The sequence below is a fragment of the Melanaphis sacchari genome, unplaced genomic scaffold (assembly GCF_002803265.2).
Source record: "Melanaphis sacchari strain LSU unplaced genomic scaffold, SCAv2.0 Contig48_pilon_pilon, whole genome shotgun sequence".
NCBI classification, from domain to species: domain Eukaryota; kingdom Metazoa; phylum Arthropoda; class Insecta; order Hemiptera; family Aphididae; genus Melanaphis; species Melanaphis sacchari.
Genome location: NW_020271327.1, coordinates 1,555,506 through 1,571,896, shown reverse-complemented (window position 1 = coordinate 1,571,896; position 16,391 = coordinate 1,555,506). Strand labels below are relative to the sequence as shown.

The following is a 16,391-nucleotide window of genomic DNA, read 5'->3' as shown; positions in this document are numbered from 1 at the left end:
AAACTATGACTACGGCATACAACGGTTGTATTAAACCCGTCCAAAGACTCAATCGTTACTAGTCGAAATCAAAATATTCATATTTAAACTCCAAAACGATAAAAAAATTGATTTCGTGTAACTATTGTATAATGTTTTATAATGACGAACGACAAAAATTATAATAATAGATAATATATGTAGATATGCACGATTCCGAAAATGGTAATATAATTATTGTAAGAAAAATGTAGGTATACCATAGTAATAACAATAACAGTAACAAATTTAAGATTGTGTTTCCAATTAGGTATAGGTAGGTAACCGTTTAATTTTTCAATACAACACAATATGTTTTGCAGGAATCGATTTCATTGGGCTTTCGTTATGTATTGTATTTCGATTTCACACTATGAAATCGGTATAATTTTCAATCAATTAGTAAAAAAAAAAAACAGGGTCAGCTTGCAAATACGTTCGATAGGTATATTATATTATATAGGTACAACTGCTGTATTGTGTACACTTTCTTTGGCAAAAAAAGAAACACGTGTACATGACACATATTATTTTATTGGATTTTGCGGGAAATACAAAAACAATCGATTTCCTGACTTCTCTAATATCATATTTTAGTCAATCGATAATTTCCATAATGCTGCAGTAATTCGTCATGATTCGCACATAATTTATTTTATATGTTTTATATATATTCATATTATATATGTGTTTAATTAGCATATGCGTTTAATTACCTACATAAAAAATATAAACATTAATGAGGTAATATATTTGAAAGTTACTGTATCCAAAGGTTTACTCAGAATATATATTAACTTCAAAATGTTTCTTTAAAAAAAAAATTAATAATAATTATGTTAAACTTGTTGAGTTTTATGCATTAAGTGTTAAATTATTTTTTTATAGAATACATATTTATCCGCGAAAATTTTGAAGTCATAAAATTGATTATAATATGATTATGACTATTGAATTGTAAGATTTTATTTTTATAATATGAATAAATTGGAATTTGAAGAAAATATAACTATTGGTAATGTGAAATCAAAATAAATTCATAATTCATAAATAAATAAATATTTTAATAAACAACTAGTCCATTTCATCACACCTCGTAGTGAGATCGAGAATTGAACTGAATTGACATATATTTATAAAATTTAAAATTAAAATCTATATCATGATATTGTACACATCAAATACTCGTTTGTACAAAAAAATAACATGATCTTATAATTCTTATATGACGGTTACTTATCTATATTAAGGGAGGGGAGAAATGGGTGGACCTTACCCACCCACATCACCTTGTAAGATGGGCCTTGGTTATATCTTATATATATGTAATGTATTTATAATTGTATATCTATTTAAAATAATGATACAATAATTTGTCGAATTATCATTAACTATAAAATAAAAAACGAATATTACTGTTAAAAAAAAAATTCAAAAAGTTAATTTATATGTGTGGTGGCAATGGGAAGTCTACGGTATCAAAAGTTATATTACCAAATATAATTCTCCCCTCTCTACTCGTAATAGCCGAGTATTAGATCCGTCACTGTTATATCGAAATATTTTTATTACGTGTTTTAAACATAAACGGTTAGATTCCGAATCAGTAAACTAATACATAAAACAATTATTATCGCTTTAAACATATTAGTATACTACATAACTTTATTTATTTAAATGTATTCAAATATTATTTTAAACACACTATATAATGCTATGACACAGCGTTCGACCATAAAAAAAACTGTTCTTGAAATTGTTTACCTTCCCTCAGGTTTTTTTTTTTTACATAGATATACCTACTTATTACAAGTATATAAACGTAACGTGTACCACATGTCCACATGTATCTAAAATATATTATACTTCTCGAAACTCGAGTTTACTACCTACCTAAATTATACATACATACACACATAATAATAATATAAATTAAATCATAGGGATGACGTGCAATAATAATTATTTACGGTACAATGTTACTGCAAACTGCATTATGTATGCATAATAATATGAAATCCTATACATCAATACATCATATTAATGTTACGTTAAATTGGATCCGACAATCAGTCCGTGTTTTAAGTTCGCTTAGACTTTTCTTTCTCGCCTAAATCCTTTACAAAAAAAAAAAAAAAAAAATAATATTTATTGGTACCATTAAAATTCCGATCACTGTACTGAACTCGCGGTCATTCAAAATGTTAAATTTCCTACCTATCGTAACATCGTTTAAAAATGGATCATCGACATATACGTATAATTTGTCCGACGAACTGCAGATTATTAAACTAGACATAGTAATAATAATAATAATAATTGTATTTACATTTTTCAATAGGAAAATAATATTATTAGCGTATTGAATGCCTACAGTAATCGGAGTCCAAGCCACAGAGATAATGTAATTATTATAAAACGGACTTGTATAGTATTATTATTTTTTAATATCATAGTGTATAAAATAATTTTATTTTTCATTTTATTATTTATTATCGTGAGTACATCGGACATTAACACCGCGGCATTAATAATACAATAATATTTCAGTGATCGAATAAAGTAAATTATTTAACAGCCTCGTTTAACCTTATATACATAGGTATTATACTACCTATATCATATTATTATGTATAAGGTGTGGTATGACGTGGTTAATGGTTCGATGTATTAATATTTATAGGAAATTGAATTTTGTTCTTGCGTCCGGATCGATAAATCATTCCGGAATATTTAAAAAAATTATTGAAAAAACGCATACTAGAAATATAAGTAGGTATACTCGTAATTATTAATTATTCAAATTTCCCGGTGGCCTTGTATTTGTCCGAAAAGTGAAAATAGGAGAAAGAGTGAAACGAGAAAGAACAATCGTTTGAAGGGCGAAACCACTAGATAGGTATCAGCTAGGTGAGGAGTATACGGTGTTTTACCATTGAGCGCACGTGGACTACAGACTCCCACGCAGGCACGTGCGCGATATATTTGAAATAAAAATGTGGATTTCTCACCGTTTGTTTTTTTCGCATCAATTTTTTTCTCTCATCCTCAGTGTAGTCTGTTCTCAGAACGAATTCTTTTCCCATGTAATCTCTCTACGCTATGCTGACTTAAATTCAATAGATTTATATCACGATCATATGGGCATAATATACGAGTATAATATAGTCACGACCGGTTAATCCATCATGACGTTTCGATGTCGCTGCAACTACAGTTTACCACTCTCGGTTATCATTATCGTACAAAGGGTGATTTAGTAAGCATACACACTCGATTTTTTTCTTTTAATCGCGCATGTATTTAAATTCTGATTTTTGTAATTTTTAAGAATATTTAAAGACTATATTTTTAAATACTTAGATTTTTTTGAAAATATTTATACCTACCTACGTCTAAATCGATATCCTAATACCTTATCAGTTTATGAATCATTAGACATAATATCATAATAGGAAGATGATAGAAAGTGTACGCGCCTATACTTAATGTTGAAGTATATGACATGTTGTTGACGACGATGAACTTGTACATAAGCTTGCGATTATATTTTATTATCAACATAATATTGTTAAAATTATGTTAAACATTTAAAACAATTAAACACCACAACATTTTGACGCGCGTTTTGACCGAAATTAATTTTTAACAGTCGTTTCTCGTATACTTAAATTATGTTTATTGCATATCTGCAACCAGGGTTTTCAACTATTTTGTCTATTTACGTGTTTTTTATCGTTGGCTGTTGCAATTATGATATTATTTACTAACTATAGTCTATATCGAGAAATTTTTAATTTTGCCGAACTCAACTTTTGGATACTACACTGACGTAGCTGTAAACTAAGCTTTAGTTAAAAGAACAAACGAGTGAATTCTAAAGACATTATACCACTACCGCAATCTCGTTGTCGGATATATTATTTTATTGCAGTATTATTTAATATATGTATATTAAATAATAATAATAATGATGATATATTATACGTTAAGCTTCGCGTTCGTGTGCAACTATATAACTGGTCGCATACTATAATTATTATTGGTTGAAATTATATGAACAATTTCTTCTCGTATATCGCGTGTATCAAATTTATATAATAACTAATAAGCAAGTATACATAATATTATACGCATAAACATATTATAATATATGATATATTTAAAGGCAAATCGTAAGGAGGTACCTACAAACTCACAGCGCGCAATGATACGCGTCGAGAATATAACGTTCATGTGCGTGGAGGTAAGTTTTATTATTGCAATTTGCAATAATATTATTACCGTGTTATAATGAGAGAATATATAGATTAAAACACACGGAATTATATGACGACATTATGATATTCAGCATTTCCCTTTTTGAGAAGCAGTGATTATTATTATGTTGTCCTGTTTGGTATGCCAGCCGGGGGGTCGTTCGCGCATCGAATGTTAATAATAATTGTAAAAAAAAAAAGTTGACGATTTATATGATACATACTTCCCCAACATTTTAATTTTTAATGCTCTCAAAACGAATGCAGTTATACTCTTCTAAATTATAGAAATATACACTGGTTATTATTGCTTTGAACAGTATTGAGACACGAATATTATAAAACGTATAATATTAACTGTATTATTAAATAAAAAAACGTCCTTCGATGTAGGAATTTATGAGATTAAGATAAAAATCTTAAATCACCGTCTTTATTCTTAAATTGATTAAATTTTTAATGTTTTATGTAAACGTATTTTTATTGTCATTGATTTCTCATCGAGTAATATTATATGATCTAAACCGATGCAAACTATCTAATAACTAATCAGCCGAAAATAACGTGCCAATGCAATAAAATTAGATCTCTAAATACATTATAGATTATTATTTACAACTTCCGCGGTGGACTCGTGATATCAAAGTTATACATAATTATACGACTGCAACAACAGCAGTGCGGCAACTCATGGACGATGACGGATGAAACGTTATGGGTGAAAAACCAAAATAAAATCGTGGCCGTAACGTTATAATTATATTATAATACAGTGTGTGTGTCATGTGTATGTGTGTGCGTGAGGTGTGGAATCCTATGGAAATAATAGTATTCACGTAAGCATATAATAATTTAAAAAAAGTGTACACAAGTCCGAAAATGTGTTGTTATATTGTTCGTAACATATACATTAGCACAATTTTATTATTTTACAATTACACCGTAAGCCGCAAAAGACGATGTTTTTGTGTTATCCGGGGGGAGGGGGAGGGGTAGATAAAATGTTAATGCCTTTATATAAATATTGAAATAATGACTTGTTAACACATTTATGTAGAGTTTCTTTTAAGTATTTCACAACTCTTAAAGTGGAGTGATAGAGAATCTTTGAAGTGTACTAATGTTAATATTGTTGGTCAACGCGAGTCCGCAGCGCGTTTACAACCCTCCCCCTCCACCACTAGTACCAATTAGGTATTACGGGCAGCATGGCAATAAATGTTATTTAATATTATAACACTATTGAGAGTAATATGCGCGAGAGGCGATCATTGGAAACGGATGATAAAAAAACTTCACACGTATAAAATTACGAATATACATAATATTATCATCTATATATAGAAAATAAGTCGGCAGCTCGGGCATTAAATAATCCATTAAACGTCCATTATCGATACACAATAATATAATTTATAATTTATAACAATCCGACCGAACGCGCCCCTAACGGAGCTTATACGCATAATACACATACTATACAATATATTCGCAACGTACATACTGGTTTATAGACGACAGACGTAAACATAAATAAATTACTCAGTTTACGCGCATCCGTTAATATATAATATTATATGATCCGTTTTTCATTAGAGCAACAATATTATGTAAAAAAAATATAAAGCGTCTGCGAAAGAATGTTATGCGCTCGACTTCTGCGACCGCCGAGAATACATATAATTAATATAAATAACTATAAAACGCTATACTACATTAAATTATCATAAACGGCGCGCGTGAATACGATTATATTATAATATATGATTGTCTACCACATAACGTCACTCGAGATTGAGCGAAAATACTGCGATATTTATGTAAGGTCGTGTCGCGTCGGGCGTACAATCCGTACGGGAACGATTGATAATATTCTCGTGCGGTACGCTCGCTCGGCGGACGATTTTTCGCCGACCTCTGTGAAGTGATTGAATTTTATTTTGGTTTTCGACTCGAGTCATTATTGTGTCGGTCAATGGGTACGTGGATCGACCTGTCTCTATAACATAATAATATACTATTATCGTCACGATAATCACCTAACCTAACCGGCGTGCGCTGGTCTAGGCAAAACGATTGCGTTTAAGTGCGTTTAACGTTAAACCGGAACTCTGTCAACAGGTGCGATGATGACCGGGAAGCGATGACATGGAAGCTGCAGCCAGCGTTGTACAGATGACTGGTGGCGGCGGACGGGTGGGGATGAACACGGACATGTTCCTGTTGCCGTCCTCTTTCTCGTCGCCGCCGGGCGTGATCGTCACCACGGGATCGCCGAACACTGGCGTCCACCAGTACGCCGCTGCCACGCTCACCTTGTTGCGGCGCGACGCCTGGGTGCTACCGGTGCTCATACTGTCAGTGCTCACCATGACGTTGATCATGACTTTCGAGGTGACTATAATAATATTGTTGTATTTGGTATTCCTTATACAGTGGAACCTCGATAATTCGAATCGGTTGGGAGCGAAAAAAAATTCGACTTACAGAGGTTACACATATGATATGTTATAAAGTAGGGGCCGAGACATTCTTTCGAGTTATCGAAAATTCGACTTATAGAAGTTCGAGTTAGCGAGGTTCCACTGTAATATATAATATTACGATGATAAGACGTCGCACACGAGTCCTGCCGTCGGGTCCTGTGTCCCCGAGAGTTGGGGGAATACGGACCGGAGATAATATTCGAATGGAAGTCACGCGCGCGTGCAGGATGTCGAGAAATCTCTGAAGAAAAAATGTCTGTCGACTGTTATCCTTATTCGGATTTATCCATCGATTTTCCAAACGAGAAATGTGTAAAGGTACACCGATCATCGTTCGGTTAGAAACTGATATATACGCGTGTTATAACAATAATATGCAGATGACGGTCGCCACCTAAAATAGTCGGTAACTGTGCGGAAACGAGAGTTCAATGCTACAAATATGCCGTACAATAATAAAGTAGAACGATGATAACTTTTGTGCAGGGCTTGCATTTGAAAAAAAAATTTGTTATTCGTTATTTACAATTAAAACGTTATACAAATGTTGAGTTTATCGTTATTCAGAATTTAAACGTTATTCAACTTTTGCGTTTATCGTTATTCAGAATTCAAATTTTTATTATATTTTATAATTGAAATTATTTTTTTTTTTTTTTTTTTAATGATAGGTATATTATATATAACGTTTTGTGTTATGTTTGGTTTGATGATATATCATACATTTTGTTAATCGTTATGTTTTGTTTTGTGTTATTTAATTACTTATGTTTATCGTTTTCCGTTATAATTACGTTTACAAATTTCAATAATTTTTTGTCAAATATAACGTTATTATAACGTTTGCAAGCCCTGCAGTTTTGTGCAAATAAATATTTAGAATTGAATAATTATAAAATATAATTATTAAAAACTATACGCGACTGCTCAAAACGCGTAATCCACAATAGCAATAAACATTTTTTAATTTATTCATAACCAATAACCATATTATGGTATAGTGTTTAAATGTTTTGTTTAAACGCATTCAGTGTTGTAACAACGCATATGAATAAGGAGAAATGTCCGCGTTAATGAATAACTACGATTTGGTAGTCAAATAGCATAGTTTTTAAACTTAAAACGAGAACACCACATTTTCCGTAATTTATGGATAATACAATAGTTTTGGGTAGGACAAACTTGCGGGAACAGTATAATAACATTAATAACAGTAGCCTTAACAAATTTTTACCATATAATTATCTGGAAGTAATTGATATATGTCGTAGCGTTTTATTTATAGTTTTTTTGATAACTTAAAGACAGTTTAAATTATTTATTTGTACAGACTATTATTCTTTTTTTTTTTAATTTGCTTGATAAAAATTATTGAATATTGATATGAAAAAAATAAAAACGTCACGACACAAATAAAATTCCTTTGTATGTAGTGCACACAATATTTTTATTTAAAATATACTGTAAATAATGTACTCGTTACAGTTTGTTCTACTCTAAATCGTCTTTCTATATTATGATCTTCTATTGTTATGCAAAAAAAAAAAAAAACATTGCTGGTAGGTATTGACACGGGACCGCTTTTATTTTTAGAAATTTAAAAAAAGGTTTCAAATATACGAATATCTTAAACGTTTTATTCCTTCAAAAAATTTCACTAAAATTGCCTGTACACAGTACATAAATATTTGACCCTTAATTGGTGGCTCCCGAGTTTGGCGTTCTCTCGACTTGTACAAAACATCCCTTCGCACCGCAAATATCTTATCGACATCAACTTTCCGTTCCGTCGAGTGTCGTCTTTAACGCCCGTCAATGTGCGTAATATATACCTGCAGACACGAGCTCGGCGTTCGAAGTCGGATGTCGCGGATTGGCGTGGGAGTGTAGAACGTCGAAGATCAAAAGAAAAATGCATGTTCCCGCCCGAGCCCAAAATATCGCACACAACGATATCAGCTCTGCGATATTGTTTTTAATGTTGTCGTCGTTCGATCTCGGGACGGGACGACGTCTTATTGTTATTGTTATTATTGTTATTGTTGTCATATGTTATTCGCACGCATTATTATTATTATTGTTGTTGACTCTTGAATACGCATAAGACTGACGCGACGGCGGACGTTCCGTTGCAGGTGTTCGTGCTGTGCAAGACGAGAAAAACGGAGCCCAGCAGGAGACACCTGTTCCTGGGACAGGCGCTGCTGGGCGGGCTGTTCGTGTGCGCGGCGGTCAGCGGGCTGATGTGCACGCAGCCGACCGTGCTGACGTGCGCCACCGTCAGGCTGTGCACCGGGCTCGGATACTCGATGGTGTTCGGCACGCTGCTCGTCAAGTGCGTGTTCCTCATCAGCCTCAACGGCGGAGTGTACTTGCCCGCGCCGTATCAGGCGCTCTTGCTGTTCTTCACCGTGGCCATACAGCTGGCCATCGGCGTCCAGTGGCTCATCTACACGCCACCGCAACTCCTATCGTCCCAGGTAAGTCGACGTCGTGTCAACGTTGCCGAAGAGTTGAATTATTGAAAGCCTGACGACCGTAATTTTTTTTTTTTTTTTGGGGGGGGACACCATTCGTTTGGGCAAAACGTTTCGAATTTACCATCACCCCGAATAGAGCATATCGTATTATTATTTGTTATTTGGGCGGCAAAGTAAATGCCGATCGTTTGAGCGAACTCATAAATTAATGAACAATAATGTATAGTCAGCAGTGCAGTGAAAACAAGTGCGTATGCCGTGTGTGCTAGTCGTGATCTTTTAAATACTTATAACAGTTATAACTATACGTGTAACTGAAGTGTACGTTGCGAGGGTAACAAAAATAACATGTCTATCAAAAATGTTTTTAATATTTACTACATATTTTTAACCATACCAATTAAAATTAAACCTAAAAATTGCAAAGAAAACGTATAAATGTCGATATATTGTCCATTTAAATTTCACCGAAATTATGTATATAAGCTATGTATAAATTCGTTCAAACAATATGTAATTGTAGGTTTTTCGCTCAATTGAAAGCCGTCTTCATCACTCTGAGCATTGTTAAGGTCGTTCATCTATAATGATATATCATGCGTAGGAGGAGGAGAGAGATGTTTAAGACTGAAGTTTAATGTGCAATATAGTAGGTATAATTATCTTACGAATTTGTGTTTGGCTTGTAAAATGTAAATAAATAACAATTAATGATTATTATATATGATATATTTTATGTAAAATTAACAGCAAGCCGGAAACATGTATTTTTTATTTGCATGGGCCTATAACTAGTTTTAATAGAATAGTTTATAATCGGTAGATAATATTTTTTTCACATAATTCACGCGGAAGTGCCGTCATTATAAATGGTTTTCTCCCAAGTGAGTTACCAGCAAGCCCTTTACACATGACGTATACCGCTTATGTGTCTCTTAAGCTCATAAAACTACCTACACATGCACTAAGTGTATAATTATATAGACATAAAAAATGTATTATATCGAGCTAAAAATAATTAAAAATGAATTGACATAATTATTCTAAGCCCAATTAATAACATATTAATCATCCATATTACTTTAGTAGGTTGGGAAATTAAGTACTAAAACTGACATAAAAAGGTACTTAAAATAATATAAATTGAAAAGTTGATAAAAATGTTAAGTGGCAGATAATTAATTTAGTATTTTAAAGCTATAAATTAATAATCAAATAATTCTTCTTTACATGCCTGTGAATAATTTTAAAAACAAGTTGCACATCATTATTTACTATTTTCAATATTATCAACGTTTGTTTTTATTCGGATTTACCCAAGAAGAAAAATCATTAATAAAGTTCAAATGTTAATGCAGAACAAATTATTCTAATGGTATATTACTATTGCCTCAAGAAACAATAATTATTTTTTTAAATAATATTAAAATATAGGTAATGTAGCATAACAGTGGTTTATGCCTCCTTCTTCCGGTACACCCAAATTGGAAAACATTTTAATATTTCATTTTACCATTCGTTTCAAGCGATAATTAAAATGTAATACTTAGTATTCAATATCCCAATACAATTAAACATCATAATAGTATAATATAAATCCTAAATTTTAATAGTCATTTGTTTAAGCACCTATTATATTATATTTAACACGCAGGCACTATGCGTTAATAATAATACTGAATTATTATTTTTATTTTGCATTTTTGTTATTTGTTATGATTACAATCCATAATAAATTATATATGTTTATCGACGATAATAAATTATCATGAAAATAGTGTTGGGCATTCCGAGGACGTGTAAATAATTTATTTTGACTTCTCTTTCTCGTCTACTGTTAGGTTAGTACATCGTCTAACGATTTAATTACAAACCTATAGATTATTTGTTTTTCTTCAACGGCCTATCCGATCTGAAGCATAAAATAATAACATAATATGTTCTAATTATTTGTACGTCGTATTCTATATCATAATATTGTATAGGTATTATACTCGCTTATCTCATTATTTCATATTTTAAATATTATATATCTGATGCGATATACATATCAGGTGTTAAAAATAATTGGAATCACATAACTATTACTGTACACGCATAATATTGTAATACATACGTAGAGCAATAACGTAAAATATTTCATAAGCCGATTAATAACCATATCATAAAACATTATCGTTTATCAGTTCCAATAATTAGTCTAACGACCGTTTTAAAACTTTTCGAACACTCCGTATCCAAGCCTGTAGGTAGGCGTCAATTCAAATAAATAACTAATTTAAATACTGTAAACGGGTGTAAAAACGTCGATTGCAAAAAAGCGGTAATCGCTAGACTTGAATACCTACTTAAAAAAAACAAAAACACAAAAAACATGTGTTCGACGTTTTTGATAAGCTCAAAGGCGAAGCGATGCGAATAACACCGTACCTACTAAAAAATCGTAATAAAAATGAAATGAAAAAGCCTGTGCTGACGACCCGTTTACCGCACTTGTTTCAGTGGACGAGCAGCCTGGACAACAGCTGTGATACCAAGTACCAGCACATGCTCGGCTCGCTGGTGTACGCGGCCGGTCTGCTGTTGGCCGTCACCGTGTTGGCCATCAAGTCGCGGCACATACGGGACAACTACCGCGAGGCCATGTACATCGGACTGGCCGTCGGCTGCACGGCGCCGCTGTGCGTCGGCTGGGCCGTGGCCGGTCTGTGGGCCACGCAGCCGGGCGACCAGGACGGATGCCTGGCGCTGGGCCTGGGCGCCACGGCCGCGCTGGTGTTGCTCGTCATGTTCATGCCCAAGGGCCGGCAGCTGGCCGCCATGGGCCGGGACGGTCTGTACGACGAGGACAAGCTCAGCACGCTCAGCAGGCCCGCGTCCCCGTCGTTTTTCCACTTCAAACCGTTCATGACGCCAATGAAGCACACGTCGACGATCAACACGTTCGGAGGTAAGCCGCATTGGGTATCACGTCATAACACTATAATGTGTTGCCGTATGCTGTAAGATAAGACGTGTTTAGATATTAAAATATGATATTAGGTATACGTTATAAGTAGAGCACGGATTTTTATGCGCTAAAAATTATCGAAATATACCGTATAAAATGCAGTAAAAACCATGAAATAATGCAACAAATATGCGAGTAAATTATTTTTATTTATTTAAAATACAACTTATAAAAATTAATTACTTGTATACTTAGTGAAAAAACTTTGGTTTAATGTGCAATACATTTCAAATAAATTTTATAGAAATATGCAAAAAAATATTACCATTAGATTCAAATCATTGACAGCAATCCAAAAATATGAAAAGGAAAAAAAATATGCGATAGCATAGAAATCCGCGCTCTATAGTTATAAGTACGCCAACGCTCCGAATCCCTATGAAGTCAAGTCCACTAGAGTCCCCCTCCCCCAATAATATTGATCACTTAAGAAATAAAAAAATCTATTCATTTTCAAAGATTTGAATGATATAACTTTGGCGTACCTGTACGAGATAAACTGCCATTTGCTGGATGTTGAAAAAGTGAAATACTATAGACTGACTGCCCCGAGGTTTTAGCGACCCAAACGCATTTCTTGTGGACGGTTTTGTTTTTCCCGAGCTTCTGTCGTCGACGTCAATAGGACGATGTTTGTTTAGCCGCGCACCTGCAGCTGCATCATGACACATATTATGCTCTATGGTGCAGTCGAACTTGAGGCAATACTTTTTTCCTCTAATCTGTTTTTAACGATTCCGTACATCGCTGCTATTGTACACACTCATACGTACGCGTGTAATATAATACCGCATTCCGCTGGGTCTAACGTAGTTTATTATATGTACATAATAATAATAATAATAATAATAATAATGATAATAACATACGACTGAAACACTTATGGCTGTAGCGTAACTAAAAAAAAATAAAAACCATGTACGCGGCACATTTTCCAAAGACATGATAATATAATATTCGTGGACAGACCGATTTCAAAACGTACGACGATCTCTGCTTACGTATATGTAAACCTTTTCCACCCGCGCATTATAGGTACATTTTAAGAACAACATAATATACGATCGGGAAGTCATAACTAGTACTACGTTGTTATGTCGGACGAGTTGTTGCGACGCTGCCCCCAACCATTGATAAAATGACGCTCCACTTTCGAACTGAAAACTAAAAATTTAGACTAAACTCGCGTTTCTAGTTTAGGTGTATTTTTTTTTTTTATTTTTTTTTCATGTAGTTCCTAAGATGATTGCTTCACGTAAACCATTTTAATTCACAGTTAAATATGGATGTGCATTTTTGTTTGTTACTTAAATAACCTCATATTATAATAGCATATAATGTATTGTTTGTATATTGTTAAAGAGTAGCATCGAGAGAATTTAAAAGCCATGTGCTCGGAAAAGGACGGGAATAATGGTGTACAATATGTACATGATGAATAATGTGCACATAAAAATTATTTCAAAAATGTTAATCTTGCCATCGTGTAATTTAAATTGTTGTGATGGTAAGAGTGTTGTGCTTATTTCAAAATTTGGCTTGAAAATCCACGTTGGTAACGTACTAAGTATTCACAAAGAGAAAAAATTCGAATATTCTAATTTTTAATATCGAAGGTCTTGGCAAGACTTGTTGCTGGGGGCCTCTTTGTATTGTTTGCTGTAATGTGCAATATGTGCATCATACATTCATTTTTCCAACAATTTTTTTTTACGTTTCGTAAACATTCTAAATCATAATCACTTCTTTCTAGTTGTTGATGTAGCTGCTATGAATTTTGGGAATAGAGATATTAAACCTAATTATACTGAATAAAATATATATTTATATCTAACTAATTATTATATAATTCGTATTCATAAGAAGTAGATAGGCAAAGAAAAAGTACACCGCAGGGAATGAATTTTGTTTAAAGAAAGTAAAATACATCTATTAAATTCTAACCAAATAAAATTAAATGACTATTAAAATATATAATATTCGGAATAGTAATGAAATCATTAAGATCAACAATTATTATCACCATTAACATATTGTATTTATTTGAATCATTAAAATACCTAAGGATTATAAGGTGGATACAAACAACAATAAGTCTTTTCGTTTGCGATAAAAATGTTAAAAATGTTCTCATCACGTCACTCAGTACTTGAAAACGTTTGAAATAAAATAAGGAATATTATTTTTCGTCTATAACGGTATTGCGCAGTTTTCACACATCTACATTAGGTATTACAATCGAATAAACACGCGTTTATCGTATTAGCCGCGTGTGAGAGACGAACGGAATATTAAATCATTTTATACCGTACTGACGAAGGTGTTTCCATATCTTACTGTAATAATACTAATAATAATACATATTTTAAATTGAAGACAAAAGTGTAAAGCGCTGTATAGAATATGCCATTGACTTTGCCACTTAAATTCAGCATCATATAATAGTTATACTGGCGTCTACTGCTAGGAGTGATTTGAAAAGGAGACCAAAAGACAAAAACAACAATTACCGTACCTAGCATCGTCGGAAATTCGGATATGCGAGTTAAGCATTAGGTATATTATTGTTCAAAACAAACGTGTTCGTTCTGGAATCACTGTATCGTATACGAGTACTCAGTGGTTCGGTATGTTTACGATTTACTGAAGCGTACACCCTCATTAACACGCGTACTATACTTACTCAGTAAACACCGACGACAAACGTGATAAATTCTTTTAAAAATATAGTAACGCGGCCATTATCACAATATTTATAATACATGTATTATACAATATATTAACAGCATAGATACCCGTGGGAAATTTATCAGCGAGGAGAATAACAAAATCAAACACCAAAAAGTTCATTAAAAAATCAATGCTTGAGTCAAAATATCAACGAATTGGCTACTTAAACAGTAATAAAAGTTGAGGTTTTCAAAATTTCAAAATAGTATTTGAAATCTGGGGAGGGGGGACAATGCCCCATCTTACTCGCTCAGATCACCCATGAATAACAGCGTGTAACCGACTGGAGCTGTCAAGCTGTCGGGATCCACATTATACGTATTTTCGGTTTTATTCTTCTACATATATGACTTCATACCGGCCTCGGTCAAGCCGGTTCGACATTTATTTATTTTTAAATATCACATTTAGGTACTCAATATTCCTAAACTTAACGCTCAAAGCGAACCTAAAATCAATCTATAAAAGTCAATTGTATATAATTCGTCGAAGGAATATCGCAGGAATTTTAATGTAATAACATATTTACTGGGTATGATAATTTAATAGGTACCTATAATATGGTATAATATAATATTTAATTAACGTACGTTATTGATCTATCTACATTATAGGTGTCTTCAACTGACGCAGGTATTCAATTACCAAAATATAAATTCTGTTGTATAGATTGGTAAATACGGCTATTAGGTGCCCTATCTATATTTAATTTTTTGTTAGATTTGAATTAAAAAAAAAAAAAAAATAAAACCACTTAATTATGTTCATAAATTCGTAAACAGTAATCAAATACACGTTGTAAGCCGGTATAGGTGTCACCTATTTACATGATATATTGTAGATAATTTGTAGGTATGCCATTATATAGTATTACCATTATTACCAATAAGACATTAACGCGTTATAAATATTAAATTATAATTTACACCTAACCACAAAATTATGTCAGATAGTTTATACACATATATATACGTGTTCCTCACGGTTATTAGAACACAAATTGATGTATCGCCACGTCTTTTCATATGCCTGTGTATTACACAAGACCTTTCGATAACGCCATAAATTATTATTACTTAAAGGTTATCGTAATTAAACTATTATTTTCGCGTTGACATTATACCACTACCACCTATAGGACTATACTTATTATGCGCACGACTTTGATCCAGATATCAGATCAAATACTCTCATTTTATGTCAGATAAATGCGTAGACTATGAAACGGAGTAAAAGGAAATTAGTGAAAATATGCATAATACGAATAAGTACTCTAGATAACGATTTCTCTAAAATTAAAAATACAGCTTGCCTGCCACCTATCTGATACCTATTATATTATAATTTATAACAATTAGCATTTCACGAAAACGGATATAAGCAGATACGTGAAAATCGTATGTTTCAG

General features: G+C 32.8%; 1 protein-coding gene across 1 annotated transcript in view; it reads left to right on the top strand.

The window, feature by feature from the left end:
- Nucleotides 1-16,391, top strand: part of LOC112598551 — a 74,073-nt gene that overhangs the window by 56,061 nt on the left and 1,621 nt on the right. Inside the window, exons 3-5 of the mRNA XM_025345065.1 lie at nt 6,399-6,671; nt 8,899-9,243; nt 11,746-12,193. Of these exons, the coding sequence (XP_025200850.1) occupies nt 6,426-6,671; nt 8,899-9,243; nt 11,746-12,193 (1,039 nt within the window). The 5' untranslated portion in view covers nt 6,399-6,425. The remainder of the gene's footprint in view (nt 1-6,398; nt 6,672-8,898; nt 9,244-11,745; nt 12,194-16,391) is intronic.